Raw genomic sequence first — 21459 nt, 5'->3', positions numbered from 1 at the left:
CCGCTGATGTTTTTCAGATTTTTTTTTTTTAGAACACATTTTTTACATGTGCTTTATTAATAAATGAATTGCTAATTTGACAAAACATTTAGAGTTATTTTCATTAGATGACTTGACTGCTTGTAGCAAACATTTAATGACCTTTCAAATCAGCTATTTGTTATGAAGTCTACAACGCTATCTGCTATTTGGCCAAATAAATTCAACGCAGAAGGACAGTTTAGTTCTCCATGCACCAATGTATTCATCCGATAGAGATTTTTAGCACCAAAGCGTCCTGCTAACGTCAGCTCTGCAGGATGGCATTTTCCTTTCAGATATGTTTAGACGTTTCCATTCGCTAAAGACAAACTTGTAGCAGCCGGAGCAAACAGGCCACTTTCACATCGACTCTGAACAAAGAATAGGGGCCCTGGAGGAAAGACTGTGAGTCTGAGACATGGGGAGGCCTTTTTTTCTTTTTTTTCCTCTGCCCTAGCTGGCACCGGAATGGACTTGTAGGCAGGAAAAGAGAATCTGGGGGGAAAACTAATGATGAAAAAGTCTACTCTATCCCTGTGCCTTCATTAAATACATGGAAAGAACGAGAGAGGCACATCTGGATTCAATCTGCGTCCCTTTGATGGCATCAAGTGTTCTTTTCCCAGATCAGGGGCTGGAAGCTACGGGATGTCTATGGCAGCTTGGAGCCCAGAGTCGACTCCTGCCATCTGAACACATGAACCCCCCCACTAAACCCCCCCCGCATCACCTTTACTATCCAGCTCCCTCCATTCCTTCATCCCTTCACCCCCACCACCTCTCAAACCAACAGTTCAGTACCAACACTGAGGTGGGAAGGGTTGAAGACTCTCTACTTTCTCTGAATTTAGAGGGAAACACCTTCTCTTTACCCAACTGCATTGATCTGAGGGCTGGACTTAGTACTCCCCTTTGCAGATTCAGTGGTACGTAACAGTAACAGGAGTTCTTGTGACGTGACCTTTATTTACTATTCACTAACTAACTATAACAACGTGGTACCCAGCATCCTATGGTGCAGAAAAATTAAGCTAACCAGGAAATAGCAACAATAGGCAGTTCCTCGGAAAGCCACTTGAGGCTGGCTCCGATAGCGAGTAAATTCCCTAAACCCACAAATAAAAATGTAGAGCTGAAGTAAACATGATAAGGCCTTAGGCGCTTTCACACCGCAGTACTTTTCCCACAAAGGTTCATCAGAACTTAGTTCATCAGAACTCTTTAGTTCTCATGAACTAAGTACAGATCGCGTTCACACCGGAATAAGTCCCTGGGGGAGGATTAGGCAAATGAAGCCGCTGACGTCACTTCTTCTTCTTCTGCTTTGGGTTTACTGGCAGGCCGCAAACAACTTCACGGCGTATACTGCCGCCCAAAGTCCCCGGAGTTGGGTAGAAGCTGCTGGGACTCCCAGCAGCTTCTACTGAAGCCTTCCGAGTAAATTGCCAGAACGCCGACACCTCCTCATCTCCACCGCTCCCATGTTTTCTTTTGTGTTGCCATAAGTTAGTCTCTCTGCGTCTCTGCGCTGGGCTAATGCTAATGCTAATAATGCTAATGCGAGGATAATAAAATGGCGGCTTCACAAAACTTTTTGGGAGTTTTACGGGGCGTGGTTTGCATTCCGCCCAGCCAATCAGACATAGGAACCTTTTTCTCCCACGAAAGTCCCTGCTCAGCAGGGACGGAAAACTGACGGAAAAGGGGGTAAAAAGGTTCTCATGAACACATTTTTGTTCCGGCTCTTTTTGGTGTGAACGCAACATTTCGGAACTATATCGGAACTAAAGTGGGAAAAGTACTGCGGTGTGAACGCGCCTCTTGTTATAAAAAATGGTTTGGGCATCAAAAGCTAATCTACCCGTTCACTACAAAAGAGTTACACATTTTTTAAGGGCCGCTTTGACTGACAGGTGGGTGCAGGACGCTAGCCGTAAACTGTCTTTTTTGCTGCGTCACCTGGACTGCCTCTGCTCCAGCGATGATCCACCTCTTTGCCTATTTTTGGATTAGACAGGTGTTAAAGGGTGTTGTCACTGTATTAATTCACGTAGATTAAATATAAATGGTATGCAGGTGTTATATGTTCAAACCTATATAAAAACCTCTTGGAGGTATGTCCTAAAGCCAACAGGAAGTCAGACATTTTGACTTTACTGTGCAAATTTACGATGTTTTTTCTTTTGTTGTCATTTATACAGGTGTTGTACTTTTTGGGGACTTTTATTCTAACAGGAAACGGTGGGAGATATACATGAAATGTCAACAACTCAGGGTTTGAAGGATAGGCGGGTCCATACTTTTCTCCTGCTCTGATTGGGTAAGCCTCTGAACAGAATCACACCTTTGAGCGAGGGACTGATTACACTGAGCCTGCAGCTGTTACAGTCAGGAGCTGTTTGGGTAGAAATAACTAGATTAACCTCAGTGCAGCTGTTTGATACAAGTAATTAAAGGTCCCATGTCATGCTTTTCCGGTTATTACCCGTCCCCTTGTGTGTTATGAAGGTTTTTATGCATGTAAACGGTCTGCAAAGTCACAAACCCTCAAAGTACACCCTGTAGCGAGTAAAAGTCGAACACAGAAAAGACCTGTCTATGCTGCCCCAGAACGCCTCATTGGAGATTTCTTTTTCTTCCTGGGTACAGTGACGTGCCCAATCCGTGGAGCTCCTCACACACACACACACACACACACACACACACACACACACACACACACACACACACACACACACACACACACACACACTCTCTCTCTCTGCGGCGAAACTGTGACGCGCTGGGGGGGGGTGGTGCTAGTGGAGCCTCGCAGCGGCGAAACTGTCCGCTGTCGCGCGCTTACACTGCAGGTGCGCCGCGTTTGGGGGTGCGGGTGCTAGTGAAGCCTCGCAGATGGGGGTGCTTCAGCCCCCTCAGCATCCCCTCCTTCCCGCGTCCATTCGCGATGTCTCGCTGTCTCGCAGACCCCACGCAGCTAGCAGGAAATTAACCCAGCTCACACTGTCCGCTCCTCGCAGAAGCGAGCCGCGCAACGTCCCGCCAACACGGCACCCAGACCCCACGCAGCATTCTCATCTGTTTGTCAAGTTGTCATTGTCTGGTTGCTAACGCCATTGTAACACATAATCACTGATGTTCCGCTGTAACGGTGGTAATCTCATCAGAGCACACTGGGCTCACTGGGAGGGGGGGGCAGGAGCTCCAACAAGCCGTTTAGGACAGAGAGTGAATACACATACAGAGATGCTGTATGAGAAACCAATGTGAGTTTGAAAAATTGCACAATGTAAATCTATTCTAGTAGACCTCAACAATGGAATTATGATCAGTAGAAATGGCCATGACATGGGACCTTTAACATAAGTAGCAGCTAAATAAAATGTAATAATCAACTATCAGGAGCAACATTTCAGCTATGATTTCAACAAATGTAAGTCAAATATTTTCATGTATTTTTGCTATTGTTTGTTCTCCACCAAAATCAGAAAAGCAGTAATAACAAAGTGTAGAGTCCTGCATTCAAATGTTGAATCAGATAAAAGTACAAAACATATTAAGCTTAAAAAATACTAAATGTTTTGTCATGAGGGCAAATTGACATAATATATGTTACATTAATATAATTATGAATGGTGGTTGTATAAGCTAATTGATATACTGGTTAGCTTAGTTAGATTGGAATAAACAAAGTATTATCTTATTTTACCTTGTGAAAATACTAGGGCTGTCAAGTTAACGCGTTAATAACGCGTTAACGCAAAAAAAAATTAACGGCACTAATTATTTTAACGCGATTAACGCATGTGTATTTTTTGTCCTCGGCCGCCGTAGTTTCAGAGCGCATCGAGTTTAAAATACCATCTACAAGCTGATGCTGACAGCCCCGCTCCTGCTGCCCGCTTGTGGCAGACCACACTTCCACGCTCACCGGCAGGCCCGGACTGGCCATCGGGAGGACCGGGAGGGTGTGTGTATGTGTGGCGCGAGCGAAGCACAACTTACGTGTTGTTGTTAGCATCTGGTGCTAGCTAGCTGACCTAACGGATATAAGGAGCTGTTTCAATGAAAACAGAGGAGCGACATTTCGCCGACAACTGCGCCGAGCACTTGACTTTATGCAGGTAGCCAGACAGCACACTCAGCACGGATAGTGCGCGCAACACAGCTCATACACACAGGCATATATGCCTTGAGCTGCACATAGCTCCAACACACACACACACACACACACACACACACACACACACACACACACACACACACACACACACACACACACACACACACACACACACACACACACACACACACACACACACACACACAGTATTGTATTATTGTATGAGAGAGGTTCTAGGTTGCATTGAGGCGAATATTTGTAATGTTCAGAGGTTGTTGTGTTTAATATTCATGAGAATATTTGTCATTGTTCAAATGATAATAAACAAACATATAAAGCATAGTTGTCCACTCATATGTTGATAAGAGTATTAAAAACTTGAAAAATATCCCTCTAAGGTACATTTAGAACAGATAAAAAATGTGCGATTAATTTGCGATTAATCGCGATTAAATATTTTAATCGACTGACAGCCCTAGAAAATACATCATAATGCTTTTATGAGTTTCACATTCCTCAATTAATCTGAATATTACTGCATATGTATCATTGCATAAATGCATCATATTTTTTAAATATTTTTTAAGATGTTGAGTCACTTTCCATCTCTAGTGCTAACGTGTAGCTGAAAGAGTCTTAAAAGCTTTATAGAGCTGTATGGGTTGATCTGTAGAGTCTGTGGGTGTGTTATGAGTGACACTTTTCAATTCCTGCAAAATACCAATGATATATTCCCAAATTAGGTAATTAATGGTTAATTTCATGATGTTCATTACCAACCAATTGTCCTATAGTTGTGTGACATCACGCCATCCAACCCTACTCACATTTGAACCAATTCTGTGATGAAGGCTTTGTCTATTAACAAACAGGAACACATTTCCAACGTCTATAACACTGTTTTAAAATGGGCTATTTTTTATTTTCACAACTGAAATGATTCCCTAAAAAGATTGAGAGACGTTAAGGTGTGTCTTAACAAGAAACATTACATTTTTAAGTTTAATTTTTGTATCTGTTACCTTGACCGGAATAGCAGTGTGCCAAACAACATCCCTATGTTAATTTCTAATATAAAAATGTCAATTAGTGCGCTGGTGGCCCTAAGCAGTTGCAGCTACATTCATTGATTCCAACCCCATTGACTATACATTTTATGTCATAGACTTAGCTGAACTCCTTCGTGTTCCCTGCTGCCCTGGCAGCTGAGCCTCATGCAGTCAGATCTGTGGATAGACTGACTGGCACTGGTTAGGGTTTATTTAATTGGTGGCAGACCGCAGGACAGTCGGAGTGGCTTTATCAACACAGAGCAGTGATAACAGCAGCATGTGTGTCTCCTGCTGCTGCTGATCCCCAAACAGTCTCTCACACTCATTAGGCCTGAGCTTTGCCAGCATGGGGAACAAAAACAGGCCGAAGCAGGGTGTTGATGGTGCTGATGGGGATGTTTCTGCCTAAAAGGGGGGTGAGGAGGAGGAGTGGTGGAGGAGGAGGAGGAGGTGGTGATGGGGGCCTGTGAAACGTCAGACACAACATAAAGGCATTGCCACGTAATTACGACGCTTTCATTTAGGAGAGAGAGAGAGTGAGTAAGAGAGAAGGAGTGAGAGAGAGAGAGAGAGGGAGAGAGAGAGACTATAGGCTCCAATGGTTTGGAGGTGCGGCGGTATCGTCCTGCCTCCTCGCGCCTAGCTGCGGCTGAGCAAGCTTTGCGCACACACGGAGCTCGCGCATCTGGTCGTCATCAGCAGCAGCAGCCCTTCCTGCTCAGATGTGACTCAACCCGAGTGGGAACACAGCTTCTTCTGCTAATCAGAGGACTTCTGGGAAAAAAGAGACTGTTTCTCCTGCAGCAGGACACGCTGATGTTTCTCTTGTTTTGCAGTTGACGCGCGCGGCTGGATGGATTGTCTGTATTGTCTGTAAAGGGTTTGATCGGGAACATCAGGCGAGGAGAAAACTTTGCTGAAGTTTGTTGGAGCCCTGCGCGGCTGATCTGGATGTGAGCAGACCTGAGATCTGCTCGGAACAAACCGAGTCTCTCTCTGTGTGTTTCTGGAGAATCTGCTCGGACGCTCTGCATGCAAGGATCTGCTTCTCTTTCTTTTTAATATCGCTGCGTTTTTTCGCTGTTCCCCTCTTGCGTCATGACTTCTAGCTATGCACATGTAATGGACAGGCAAGGCTCGCTATCAAACCGGCTGGAGAGTCCGATCACCTCTAACCTGGACAACCTGCAAGCCAAAAAGAACTTCTCGGTCAGCCACCTGCTGGATCTGGAGGAGGCCGGGGAAATGGTCGGCACCCAGGCTGACGAGAGCGTCGGGGAGGCGGGGAGGAGTATGCTGGAGTCCCCGGGGATGACCAGCGGGAGCGACACGACCCAGCAGGAGAGTAAGTGAAAGATAGCACTGAGCAAAGAGATTAAAAAACACAATTTAAATCTTGTGGCCAAAAATGTTAAAATTCCTCTGTTTGTTTTGGTTCTAAACCACGAGTCTTCAGGCTCGATCCCCAGAAAATACGGCAACTTTCGCACAGATGTATTTCTAATGAGCAGCTGAAAACTAAAGTCATTTGTTTTCGTTATATTCTGGCGTGTGTCCGCGTGCAGGGCGCATGAATGAAGCTCGTCAGAACGCAGCGCGCACGGAGAATAATCCTTTAGTGAGTTTTGGCAATGCATCATCCCTGACGGCCTCCCCCTCAAAACGGCCATTAATTTACCATTAACACTTTGATGTCAGTGAGGTATGGTGATGTTGGTGGACATGGTCGATGCAGTAACCCTGCAAGTAAAACCCGGGGGTAATAAATCTCTTCCTCATGAGCAAAATGAGGCCACATCTTTTTATTTAAGAGAAAACCAATACATTAAAAATACCTAGTCACGTGGTCGTGTCATGTGTATACTAGTTTGATGATACAAATCTCTATTATGTAACCATTAAATAATGATAAAAAGCATTTTCTCAACCACCAGTCATTCTTGGGTGTGAGGGTAAAAACGAGGCAAATCCAAGCCGAGTTTGGTGATCCACAGGCGGGTCCTTTTAGCTGATTTGCCGCTGACGCCCGGACCTCAAACTTAAAACTTTTATTTACGGGTTTTATTTTATGAAATGTGCCATTGGGAAGTTTACTAAATCTCCGATAAATCTGCGGCTCGCACCATTGAGAGGATAAATAAACGCTCCCTCCTACTCCTCCTCTTCTTCAGCTCAAAGGGCCATTCTGACAGAGCCGTTATAGGCTTTAATGAGTGTTATTGTTAGTTTTTTAAAAGGCTAAAAATCGTGTGAGAAATATGCGGGAGGAAGTGGCCGGGTCACGTCGTTAATTCGCGGTTATTTTCGTCCTGTCAAACACTTTCAGAATATCGGAGCCTAATCATTTGTCATAATTACCGCGCGTGTCCTCGCGCCAACAATTAGGGAATCATATAACAGCATCTTATTGGATTACATGTGGAGAGAGATACTTAGAAAGAGGGGTTTAGAAAGCTAATATTGGTCTGATGAGTAGAAACATTTGTGCTGTTTATTTGCGTATTTAATAATGAGGAATTACAATGTATCAGCAGATTTACGCAAGATTCAGATATTAATAATGAAACGTTGGAGCTGTAATGTTTATACATTTTATTTTTCCGATTTACTTACAGAAACGTGAAGCAACAGCTGTTAAATGTAATCTATTTCGCACATCATCAAACAAACCTAACCATATGTATAATTTAAAAGTAAAACATTTTAAAGTAAAGTATTACATATCTAATGCCTGTTTACTTTTTGTATTACTATTTGAGAACTCAACAACCTCTCTTCTCGCGATAGAGTTTTGGCAGGACTAATTTACTTTCACTGATAGCTGCTATGAGATCGATGTAATCACACGTGTTGGTTGCATGATAATGATGATGATGAAGATGATGATGACAGGAATGGATTTGCTGGTTTTAATGTCACCCTGCATGTTTAATTAAAGCTTTCCGAGGCCAAACCGCACGACCATTCAGAGTTCCCTCTCTGGGATTTTATGTTTTATATTTATACTTTAAACAGAGCTAAAAAAAAATTGAAAAACTTGAATCGGTCATCCAGGAAACACTATAACAGAATTGAACTTAGTTAAAAAATAATAAGACTTTTCTAACGAAGTTACATTATTATTGTCCTTTTTTTTCACAAAAAAATAAATTGCTGTACCATATTTTGTGCTTAATAATAATACAAACATATGTTATTCAGTAGCATATGCATAGCCTACAATCTTTTTTATTTTGTCATGTAATCTAATTTGCCCGCTTTTCTCCGGTTGTAACGTCATCAAACGGGCGCGCGGACTAATGAAGTGCTTCATGATTTTCATTTTAACCTCGAGCCTGAACAGCGGCTGTTTTCTGGGGAAGGAATGCGCGGTCGGCCGCTGTTTGGTCGTTTACAGCCGCACTGTAACTGCGTCCACTTCTCTCTGAAACTTCTCCATTTACACTGATCCCAAACTGTGAGCCTGATGAGCCGCTGCACTGATTTATAACTAACTGTTTTATACAAGATGGAAGTCAGAGGACAGTGTTTTTGATCGCAGTTTCTTAAAATCTTTCGTCATAAACCGAAAATACATTGCAATAATGTCATTTATTTACACTTTACACTTCACACTCAACACTTCAATATTATGTGAGCTCAGTTTTTGTCTGCATATAGCCGATTAAATTACAGGAATACTTTGAAGGAAAAAGGATATATATATAAAGAAACGTTCAGTTGACTGGCAGCTGCAACTTTACATATTTAAGTTGTATATACAAAACAAAACAAAATTACTTTAATATTTAGTATTTGAATGGCTCTCATCCCCGAGTCAGGATCCCCACAGAGGGGAGGTCAATCTGAAAAATCACTCAAGGATTCACAGGATTGGAAAGGAGAAGGAAAACAGCTTCACAGCATTCAGAGTATTTTCCTGATGTATTTTTCAAACAAAACAAAACAGCAAATACAAAAACATATCTATTTCGTACCTGTAAAAATCCTTCAAATTAAGACATTTTGGGCCACCTGTTAAATACTAAAAAACACAAACTAATGTTTGCTATGTGATCAAGTCAATATTGCTTTTTTCTAAAGGGTGACTTCTAACCGGCAGATAAGCAGCGTTTACATTTAGTTTACTGACAGCTGTTCTCTGATTGGCTGAGGCTGCAGGGGGGAGCTTTTCTCATTAGACAACAAAACAAACATCATCTGCTCTAAGTGTGTGACACCGAGTGTGTGTGGAAAAGCAAAAGCATTTGTACCCAGAATTTGACTAGAAACACATACTCACAGTTCAATAGAGCATTAGCAATCCAATGTAGGAATACACATTTAGTATGAAGATCTGCCGTTTTAGAAATCTCGCCAAAGCCTTTAAGAATTTGGGGATTTCTTGTATCAGAAAGTTTTGCATCTTTAAATATGGTTCGGCATATAACCTGACGTAAACATGTTAGATTTGCTGAGGAAGACCATGAGATGTGATTGAAAGCTGGAACACTTTTTGTTTTCTTAAAGCAAGGTTTCCAGGTCATTTACATTTTAAGATGATGTTCAATTTATTAATTAAAATTAACAAGTTAAAACAGTAAAAACACATTACGCAGTCAGAGAAGAACAAGCAGAGAACTGTTCCCAACTATAGCTGAATACAGTTGTGTTTTAAATAAGTAATGAACGGCATAATACAAATATATAATTACTTCATGTGCTACTTCACAAACAAATTATTTTCATGATAAAAATATATTTTACTAAGAATATCCAATTGCACCCACTTCATGTATGTATTTTAAATGAGTTTCTTAAGAAAACGAAATTAAAACACTCATCAAATGTTTTGGGTTCTAATGCTAAATAACGTACAGCCAAACAGCAAATAAGCCTTGAGTGGTCACACACAAGACTTATAAAATACATTGAAATCCTTTGAGTTTTCACCAGTTTAATTTAGATTTGTTTAATACTATTTCCTGTTCTGCATCGCTTCTAAAAATGTAATATTTAAAGGTTTACAAGTATAAGTTTACCGTACAAGATGTCTTTATGATTAATGTTGAATATAAAATCTTTATCTCCAAAATAAACCATTAATCCAGTTCCTACTGTAGATAAACACAGTGCAATAAACAAAAAAATATATTTCTCTCTGAAATATATAATCTCAAAACTCAAATTCTATTTATGAGGCACTTAGACGTAATGCAGTATAGAACATGAGAAAAAAAAAACTTCCCACCTCAGTGTGTGTCTTTGTGTGCAGATGCAGATTGTGTTATGGGTGTGTGTGTGTGTGTGTGTGTGTGTGTGTGTGTGTGTGTGTGTGTGTGTGTGTGTGTGTGTGTGTGTGTGTGTGTGTGTGTGTGTGTGTGTGTGTGTGTGTGTGTGTGTGTGTGTGTGTGTGTGTGTGTGTGTGTGTGTGTGTGTGTGTGTGTGTGTGTGTGTGTGTGTGTGTGTGTGTGTGTGTGTGTAATTAGCAGCATGATCACAGCCTTTCTTCCCATGTGAAAGTGTTATTTTGTGGTCTTGTTGTGGAGCCACAACAGAACTGATTCCCCTACAAGAGTGTTTACCCTGAACAACACAAGCTGCTGGAAGGTGCAGGAAAGATTATATATGTACCTTTGATCGTTAGCTGCTACATCTGTTAGTGCTTTTAGTGCTGGTCCAGGAATAGTTTCTAAAGGATTTAATAGAATCACACACACAAACAAAAAAGTATTCTTTTAAATAACATTAGTGTTATCTCATGTCACATTTGAGATTGCTCTCTCTGATATCTAGAATTTAGTCTCATAATCCCAATCATACAATACATATGGATAATCTGGAGGAGGAATTATTGAATTCATTTGTATTGTCTTCTTTTTTATTTGAGAGACACACATATTTACATTTGAACAATTTTCTGAATTGTCCGTATTGCATGGGCATGTTTTCCTTTAATTGATACAATAGGGGTCGGCGTCAGATAGAAAGTGTGAAGAGAGATGCAACTAAGATATCTTGCAAGGCTAAAATCCTGGATGTTTACCTGGTACAATTCTTAGGCGCTAGGAGAGAGCAACAGCCGCCACTTTGTGTCTTTTGATACCAATTCAAACGTTCTGAGAATTGTGTCTTTGTGAAGGTATACTCTGTTACAGTTGCCATCAGGTTATCATTGAGGGAAACGGTGTTCAGAGTACATAAGTATTACCTGTACTCACTTGCCAAAAGTCAAAGTACTGTGTAGCAGCTGTAGGTCAGGTGGTAGAGCAAATTGGAAGCTTTTTGATCAAGACCTGCACCCTAAAAAATATTTTAACCTGTGCATGCACGGGCAAGGAATTTAAATTTCGTTGGTTATGCACATCAAAAAAACTTTAACAGTTACTGGATCAGAAAACAATCCAATGCAAGAATCAGAAAAAGATCTGCAAAATGTATTAAAAGTGTAAACGTTTAACAGCTTTATCAGATACTGTATATTCATCAGTTATATTGGAAATCTCTGTTAGATGGAAACGCTACTCACAAAAAGCTTGCGTGGAGCTTTTAAAACACAGTGCGGGTCTATAGTCTGAATCTGGCAATATAATTGAAGTTGCAACGGACAAAGTTATTGAAGTAATATATCCGGATTCAATCATAATATACAAACATTTATGAAAGTTTCAACTGCACAAATGTGAAGAGCTGTATTTATTATTAAAATGTGATGTGGGCTGACACGCTGCTTTCTTTTATTATTATTGTATCTCCTCCGGCGAAGTGTCTCAAGCTTCAACCTATAAGCATCTAAAGTCTCATTCTTTTTGTATAACATCCCCTTCTTCTTCTTCTTCATCTCCCTATAGATGAGCAGATGAACACGGAGGAGAAGAAGAAGAGGAAGCAGCGCAGGAACAGGACCACCTTCAACAGCAGCCAGCTGCAGGCTCTGGAACGAGTGTTTGAGAGGACACACTACCCCGACGCCTTCGTGAGGGAGGACCTCGCCCGCCGGGTCAACCTCACAGAGGCCCGAGTCCAGGTATGAATAGGAGTAGCACTGCAAAAACATAATATGTTACTCTCAACCTCATTCAGGGGATTCTTTTTTGTAATACTCTTTTCATTTTTGTAAACATTCAGACATAACATAAATACATACACCCACATACGTACTCAAATGTGTGCAGACTGGTTACTGCGCATATAACATACATCACTCCATGGGTGACAATAATCTCACCTTAATCATGTAGCAAGATATCTATATCTCAGCTTACATACACATTCCTTAAATAAAAGCACAGAGAGAAAATGAATACAAATAATAAATAATAATCATAATGGCCTGAGGTGTGGCCTCATTACAATGAGAAACATCAAATAGGAGGGAAAGAAAATAATCTACATATATATATTCAGGGGATATTTTGACAAAACAAAGCCCGGATTCCTTGGAAGTTTTGACAGTTCTCCTTTAGCAGCGGTCATTTATCAGACAAACTTTGACGGGAAAAAAGCCATAACAGCCATCAGAAGTAGGAAGAGGCCGGTGGTCATCATTCTGTAAACCGCTTTAGTCAGTGTAGGGAAAATAAACAGATCTCTTTAAACAAACACACAAAAACTCCCTCCATTACTTGGTCCATCAAACATACTTCTTGAGGTTTTGGGACCCCCGGGGGACCTGTTAATGAATCCTTGTGGGTCCTCATGACTCACACCGGGATTTCTGAAATGATTCATGAACAGCTTTGTTTGGGTTGCCAGCAGAGCAGGACCAGCTTGTTATTAGAGAGACGTTTTATATGAGGACATGAAGTTACAGAGGTGGACATCTTCACATCATCTGGTAGCTCTTACAAGTTAATATTCCTACTTAGTGGCTTATCAGTGCCTATTACCATGTTTAGATTCCCCATTCTGGGGTTTCTGAGGAACTGATAAGGACTTGTCAGCGCCTCACACACATCACACTTACTTTCTCTACAGTGATGGCTGATAGTGTGGAGGCTGAGAGCAGTTTGCCTCCCCAAAGGGACTGCATGTGATCAGTAAAGTGGATGTAATGATGTCTAATTTCCTCAGCGCCTAACAGATCAGTGATACACTGCAAATGTGCAACAAATGAGGGCTGCAGCAGAACCCGAGCTAAATATGACGACGCTGTAACTGGCCAGTGAGATCAGACCAAACATAGAATAAGAAGCTAGAATATGGCTTTAGTGTTTTAAATGCAAACCATTTTTCTCGAGAGTCATGGCTTCTTTATGCATAGTGTAAAAAGTGAATGCTATTTTCTGACTTTACATACACCTTCTAAATTATACATCATCAATCATTTCAGTGCGTTCCATGAGTCTAAGAGAAAATAAGACATGCTGCATTAGTTTCTGTATAAACCATTACGTGTTGTTAATACATGAAATCATCTTAAATCCCAATGGAAAAAAAAAAAGTTTTTAAGGTTAATATAAGGATGTATTAACAACTCTAAACCCAAATAATAATTTTTGTAAGCATAAGTTAATGTGTCAATGTATGTCCCTGGAACCCTGCTGCGTATAGTTTTAATTCATATTTTATTCAAAATCTCAGGAGGCGGGTGCCGTCACCTCTCCAGGCAACTTTGTGCTGAAATGCATTAAATAAAGAAGATTTCTCCAGTTTTCCAGCTGGTGATGCAAAGTCCTGTATCATCCGCAAATCAAAATGTATTTTTTTCCCACCAAAAAAAGTGTACTTATCTATTTCTGTGTTGTATATGCAGAACAACTCTGTAAAATGGAAAAAGTCCATACATATTTCTGCATTTATGTAAAGCATTTTCTATATTTATAAGCAGCCCAAGAAACATTATTCCAACTATTCTTTCAAATGCGAACAGGCTTTAGCACCTGTTAAATAATGATACGAGTTACACATGTGCGCCTCCACACTGCAGATTAATATGTCTTTTAAAGCTTTTTCTGGTCTCTTTTAACTGCCTGTTTTCGGAACACAACAGAGAGAGTATTTGTTCTGTGGGCAGAGAGAGAGGGGAAGAGGAAATTGTGATGTTGGAGAGAGAAGCTGCACATCTGTGAATAATGTGTAGCAGAGAGCGATGCTTTGATAAAAGAGACTTTGGGCTCATTCCTGAGGCTGTGCGTCAGCGAGCAGCGAGCCTGTGAGCGTCTAATAATGGATTTCACTTCAGAGCGAGGAACAATGTTAACACCCCCTGGGTCACACCATCATCTGTTCAAGGATTTGTGTGTGTTGCTTTGATTTGTATTTAGATGAAGATTTAAGATTCGTTTTCCAGAGTTGTATTACTTTTTATTTGACTTTATAGTGCAGAGGAACCTAGTCATAACAAGTAAACTTCTATAGCCACTGATGAAGGTTATGAGAGGTTGTCTTTGAATCTTTGAGTTGGGTATATTTTCTTGAACAATGTACTGTAAGAGCAGACCGAGGAGCAAGGCAACAGTTTTTAAGAGTCATTGTTTCTACGCATATTGTTTTTTTTTTATTGTTCTCCATGTAATTTGTATGTGATATCTGTCCATCCTCCACCCCCACGTCCACACTTCTTACTGCCTTTTCACAAAGTTTGTTGCTGATTGATCCAATAGAAGGTCTTTACTCAACATAATACAGGGCGATTTTTATCTACTGCACCACTCTACATAAATGGACATTTTCTAGAAGTCTTTTGTTTTGTTTTTCTAAATCAAGTTGGACCTTAATCTTTGGAAATGTGAGTTTGTAGTGGTTGAAAAGGTTAACAGAGGTTAAAGAGTTTAAGACAAAACAAGAGAAGCTGCTGTTTCTCTTATAAATCTAAAGCACATTGAGTTTCTTTGTAATGGAATGTGCTCTATAAATGCCCTAACCCTAACCCTACCTTGACTTGCCTTCTTTTTGAATGACTTATGACAAGACATTTTTACGATAATACACAATACGATACGATACACTCTATTGTCCCTGTATGGAAATTTGCTCTGGACTCTCTCCTGCAGTTCCACAAAGATGATATTATGTTCATATACACAGTTTGCTCATATTTATGAACAGGTAATGGCGATCTACTTCCCAACCCTCACCCCGTTGCCCTCTTTTGTTCCAGGTTTGGTTCCAGAACAGGAGAGCTAAGTTTCGCAGGAACGAGCGCGCCATGCTGGCCAGCAAAAACGCCTCGCTCCTCAAGTCCTACTCCGGAGACGTGACGGCGGTGGAGCAGCCGATCGTCCCGCGTCCTGCACCCCGCCCCAACGACTACCTGTCCTGGGGGAGCGCCGCCCCCTACAGGTAGACTCCCCTCTGCTCTGTCACCTGACATAACCAGCAACCATCACAACATCACATCACTGCTTCAACACGGCTTCTGTACTAACGTCTGCATTAACAGTGAAGATCTGCAGCACAGCAGGGAGGGAAGAACTCAAACTACTTAAGCAAAGGCAGGACAACCACAAGGGAAATAGACTAGATGTCTAAAGTATCAATAGGAAAAATACTGTAATTGTGAAGAAGTCAAAACCTCATAATCTACCGTTTTGCGATTTTCATTCTTTGACTTTAGTTTAGGAAAGAAATTCCATAAAAAAGGATGGTGTAAAGAATTGTAGGGGAAAGTAAAAAAGAAAAGATGACAGAGGAAAGGAAAGAAGTGAAGCAAAGGACAGTTTGAAGGCAAGGGAGAAGAAAAGCAAAGAGCAAAGGATGGCATGTAAAAGGTATAGAAATGTAAGAAAAAACAAGAAGAACAGGAAATACAAAATAAGATGAGAAACTTCACACACAAAAAAAAGTAATCAAAAAGAGTAGGAAGAAAATAAAGAGAAGAAAGAGGAAACCTCCAATATGAATGATTACATATTAGATATAAATCCTGTTGCAGTGGAGTCAAATGTCGTGTACCAAAATCCATAATATGCTCTGTTGCAGGACTACAAGCTGTACTTCAGTACTGACTAACCTCTCCTCTCACCCAAGTGTCTCCAGATGGAAAAGCAAAAGCTGATACCACAATAACCACATGTTAACACCACCGTAACACACACACACACACACACACACACACACACACACACACACACACACACACACACACACACACACACACACACACACACACACACACACACACACACACACACACACACACACACACACACACACACACACACACACACACACACACACACACACACAGCTCTCTGTTATTGTTTCATTTCCTCCTCCTCTTCTTCCTGCACATACTCCTCATACTTCCTCTGACCATCTTCATCTCCTCTGATCCTCCCTCTCTTTACTGTGTCCTCTTTAAATCAGAGGATAAACGTTTCATGACAAGATGCCGGTCTTGGTCAATACTGTATATGGATTTTTTATGTTTCACTCAAAATGTATTTAGTTATTTAGGATTACAATTCCTCAGATAAAGACATGTTTCCCTTTAAACCGTTTTATTTAAGTCAAAATGAAAGGACACAACTGTGACTAGTATCTTCCGGTTTTCATATTACAGTATTTTGTGGTTGCTTTGGCCAAACCTTCCCAACAACAAACCTCCTAGCGCCAAATTATCATGTAAAATGTACTGTTGAATCACAGACGCCTGTGCTGACATACAACATGAAAAACACTAAATCACATCCTCAGTGTAAATTGCTGTTCAGTTTTATGCTTTCCAGTATTTAAATATCTGAAGCAAAACATGTCAAAACACACAATATTTTGTATTTATCGTAGTCTTAAATCAGGTTTGAAACCACATTATCTTCACATCACAGTGTCAATCCTCATTTAAAGGCAAGATATCTTGTATGTAAGGGCTTTCATTTTGAAAATCCACATCACAACGTCCTGAAATTGCTTACTGTCACTCCGAGGTGGTCTACTTAAAGATTAATCATCTTTAATCTTTTAATCATGGTCTGCGGCAACAAGCCTTCTCCTTTCAATTTCCATCTGAATTCAGACGGAAGTTCCCTCATATACTGTATGACATCTTAGAGGGCTTTCATTTTGAAATTCCACTTCAGTTTGTCCTGATATTATCAAATACTTACTTGTGTGTAAATTGCGAGAAATCTGAAAGCATGTCCCCTCGATGAAGATTGTTTAACTGCATTATTTTATTATAAAATGCAACAGTTATTGAAGCACAAATACAGTGTTGTAGTGCGCGATGTGTTACTTATATTGGTAAAGTTGTTATGCTTTATGTATTTAGCAGGAATATAGCAGTTGTCTTGCGAATGTACTCCACAGACTATTAGTGCTGGTCATCTCAATTACATATGAACCTTTTTAAAGTTTGTACATTAAGATTGTGTTGGAAAAATGAAGTCAAAGTAATCATAACACGCCGTAGTAAAAGCCCCGAGTCAGAAAGCTGTGTTTTGTCTACTTCTACTTCTAGACTTTCTTTTCTGTCTCTTTTACTCTGCCGTGTTTTGCCTCTGTCTCTCCTCCAGCTATTTTCCTACACTGTATATATAACAGTCTTTTCTTGCACACATCTAACTCCAACCTCTCAAATTATGTTGAATAAAAACACCCTTCTCCTCGCCCTCAGTCCCATCACTCCCCTCTGTCAGCATGAGCAGGGCGGGCCCAGATCCTGTGACCCTCCTGACGAGGTGATAATGTGAAAACAAACCGTATTAAATCCACTGTTGACCCCTGTGACCCCTGCCTGCTACACTACACCAGATAATGAACGCTACACAGAGGGACATGGCTCTATTGGGCAACATTTTTTGTGACTCTGGTTACATTGGTCGTGATTTACAGTAATCCTCCGTTATGAAGCTCGGTGTAAAATGTCAAACCCTGCGGCCGCGGCTCAGACTCTCTCAGAGCTGTTTTGGCTGAACGCAGGGCAGCGATGGAAATCTTTCTGTGAATAATGCATAATGTGGAACACGCTAATGTGGTGCTAACACTTCAATGTATATTATCCTAAAGCTGGTATCCGATGCCGGAGGGGGGGCCAGTGCGAGTGCCACAGAAAATGCTGCCCTCAGAGAACAAGTACGCATTCACTTTACTACACTCAGCTCTTTTCTTATCATAGAAAACTCGCAGTATTCTCCTTTAAAGAGGAATACTGCAGTTTTTTTACACTGACTGTTTGCAAAATAATTTAAAGCTTTGAATGTATTACTTGAATTGTATTCTGCCTTTATGTCAATTTTATACTTTTATTTTAAAAACATTGGGGTTTTTTGTTTTGTTTTAAAAGGATCATACCAATGTTTTTGCACATTTCAACCCATTTCAAAAAACCATTAATTTATTGTTTGATCATTTCTTCCTTTCCTCATGAAGCCATCACTTTCTATACAGTACAACTAATAGATACTGCAACTTAAAACATGCTTGAGATAGAACATCTATTAGTGAGCAACATGTCTGCTTTAGTTTCATCATGTTATCGTAATGTGCTCAAGTTTTAGAATTTGTATCTCCATCTGACCCCACAGCTCATGTATCACACGATAATAGCACACAGTTGATCCAAACTGTTTTACAAATAAAGTTGAGTAAAAAAAGAATAAGAACAAAAATATAGATACGAAAAAAACTGACCATTTTAAGAATAAAAGTGTCTCGAATAAATACTTAAGTGGTTAAAAGCCAGTGACTACAAATGCGTTTGAATCAAATCTGGATTATTCTTATATTTTATGTTGAAAACCTTGCAATAAACACCTGAAATATATGAAGAATTGGAAACAGCTTTCAAGGCAAATATGTTTTATAGTCTTATTTCAATAGAATTTCAATTAAAAAATTGAATAGTCACCAAGGTCCTGCAAAACTTCTGGATGTGCATGTGACACATGATGATTGATAGGAGTCTTGAAAGAACAAAAAAAAGACAAACAAACAAAATGCAAGTCATAGGAGCCGCAGTTTTGGGGCGAAAACTAAAAAAAACATTAAAAAACATTCATTCTGACAAGGACATGACTTTAACAAAAACGAAAGCAGACAAGATTATCACCAAAATAACACCTCCATAATTGACTGGTTGCATGAACTAAAAACAAAGCTGCAGAACATTATGACATTTTGGTAACAACAACAACAAACAAGTCAGTAAATCATGCACGGAGAAACACATCTGGTTAAAAAAAAAAGAAGAGAGATATGTCCTCAGTCATAAGGGGGTACAAGAACAGTCATTTAAAAAGCAGGAAAAATAAAAAGTAAAGAAAATGATGCAAAAATACATTTCAAATTCCTAAAGAAAGAAAATAATTCTAAGAGAGCAATAGCAAAAGGCCAGTTAAGGGCTTTGTGACTAAAATAAGTATTTGTTAAATTATGTATTATTAGATCCCAGTTCAATACACCATTTCCTCACTGAATGGGCAGATTTTTTTTTTTATGAAAATAGGGGGAACAAATGTGAACCCCTTTCTCTATAAAAGAAATATTGCCGTAAAAGCCAAACCCTGTTCATGAAAAGTTGTTTTTAAAAAACACAACCTGGTGAGGATGTGAAAATAAAGTGGATGTGTATCACGATGTCTTCTTCCAAATAGTTTTCCAGATTAAAAAGACTGAAAAGATTCACTCCAAATGAACTCAGGTGAAATACAATGAGAGTGATAAAACGTTAAACCCTCCTCTGATACATTTTGTGAAGTGAAGGTAAAACGTGCAAAAACACTGGTTCATTTCTTCTGGGGGTTTTTGGGCCATGTCTTAACGTCATATTGAGTCTCAGTCTCCTCACATGAGTGATACCTGTTTCTGTTCCTTTTTCATATTTCCACAGCTGCGGCTCATGCTGAGCTTCAGCTCGCTGTCAGCTACAGGTGATGTAACCTTTCCCCCCCCCCCTCTTGTCTCTCAGCGCCATGGCCACCTACCCGCCCACCTGCTCCAACACCAACACGTCCCAGGGCATGAACATGGCCAACAGCATCGCCAACCTGCGGCTCAAAGCCAAGGAGTACAGCTTGAATCAAGTGCCCACGGTCAACTAAGAGGAGAGGCCGGGGGCTGGTGCAGGAGAGGGGGGGGGCCTCTCTGCCGCTGGACCCCTGCAGACGGACACCGTCTCTGGGTCGAGCATCATCTTACGTACCCTGGATCCTGAAGCCTCCTCTCCTCCTGGGGCAGCGATACTACACCTATATGCAAATTGTCGGACCCCGAGTGATGTCCGGATTTTCCCTAAGCCGCCTTTTTTTATCCTCCTGGGCATCGCTGAACTCTCGTTTGTACAAAGAGACACATAGACTGGAAGCTGTAGCCAAATATCTGCCTAGTTTTACCTTTGTGATTGTGACTGAAATGGAAGGAGAGTTTTTCAACGTTTTCTTTTTCAATCGAAGAACTTGTTCTCGACGGAGACTCGTGTTTGGACTACGTGGAATTCCCTTTGCCCCGTTGGCTGTGGTTTGGATAAATGACACACCAAATTTGGGATCAACAACCCTTTTTTTTCTTCCCTCTTTTAAAATCAACAATACACCGACAAGGACTTCCTCTGACATTTATGCAATTAAAAAAAAAAAAAAAAGTTTTTGTTTTTCCACATTTTCTCTGCCATGCTATACCACTGACGAGCAAACATTTTCAACGCATTTTGATTTCCGTATAATGGTCCAATATAAAGGAGAGGCTAATGTATTTCTGAATCCAAAACCTTCTCTAAATTTCCTATGATAACCTTTATTTGTAACAGAATAAAAACTTGTATATTAATAAAAAATGCATTTCAAGCAATGCAATGGCACAGTGTCCAATTCAACACACATTTTCCACTTTCTGGAGAACTTTCTGGAGAAAGAATAACAAATAATTGTAATGATAGTTGAATCCATTTTGAAAGCACAATGATGTTGGACCTCATGAGTTCTATAAAAGGAAGATTTACAACTCGAGAACAGATTCTCTTCACAGAAACCTCAAGCGGCTCCTGCTTTGTGTTTTCTCTTTTTTTTCCTGATTACCAGAACCTGAAATTTCCATCTTAAAAACAGGATATTTATGTGCAGGGAAATCCTCTCCTTAATGTGGAGGGCCCCTGGGCCTCGTCTGACTCTGCGGCTGTCACACAAAGTGTTTCTTCTCCTTGGCCCCTCATAACCTCCGCCTGCAACAAACACATGTCCACACTCGTCCTCCTACGACTCACACGGGACCAAAGAGTGGGGACGATTGAAACCGCAGTTGATGTGGGAGAGTTTGGATTTTTCAGGAAAAAGTGATCAAAAGGGACGTTCATATTGTCTGTGGAAATACATACAATACTGAACAACAGTATTTGTCATTGAGTTG

The 21459-nt window shown here is 40.5% G+C and overlaps 1 protein-coding gene across 4 annotated transcripts; it reads left to right on the top strand.

Moving 5' to 3' along the window:
• The first annotated feature begins 5811 nt into the window (after positions 1-5811).
• prrx1b (paired related homeobox 1b) lies at positions 5812-20921 on the top strand. Of its 4 annotated transcripts, XM_034147333.1 has the most exons (6): positions 5817-6541; positions 12027-12202; positions 15278-15459; positions 17735-17798; positions 18127-18192; positions 20027-20920. In XM_034147333.1, exons 1-6 carry the CDS (start codon positions 6295-6297, stop codon positions 20270-20272), a joined length of 981 nt encoding a protein of 326 aa, XP_034003224.1. In that variant the 5' UTR covers positions 5817-6294; the 3' UTR covers positions 20273-20920. The 4 variants fall into 4 exon arrangements, with proteins under 4 accessions (XP_034003225.1, XP_034003227.1, XP_034003224.1 ...); XM_034147334.1 differs by lacking the exon at positions 18127-18192 and having other exon boundaries at positions 5812-6541; XM_034147335.1 differs by lacking the exon at positions 17735-17798 and having other exon boundaries at positions 5822-6541.
• Positions 20922-21459: the final 538 nt, after the last annotated feature.

Source organism: Trematomus bernacchii, unplaced genomic scaffold, assembly GCF_902827165.1.
Source record: "Trematomus bernacchii unplaced genomic scaffold, fTreBer1.1, whole genome shotgun sequence".
Classification (NCBI taxonomy): domain Eukaryota; kingdom Metazoa; phylum Chordata; class Actinopteri; order Perciformes; family Nototheniidae; genus Trematomus; species Trematomus bernacchii.
Note: the sequence above shows the minus strand (reverse complement) of the source record. Positions and strands in the feature narration are given on the sequence as shown.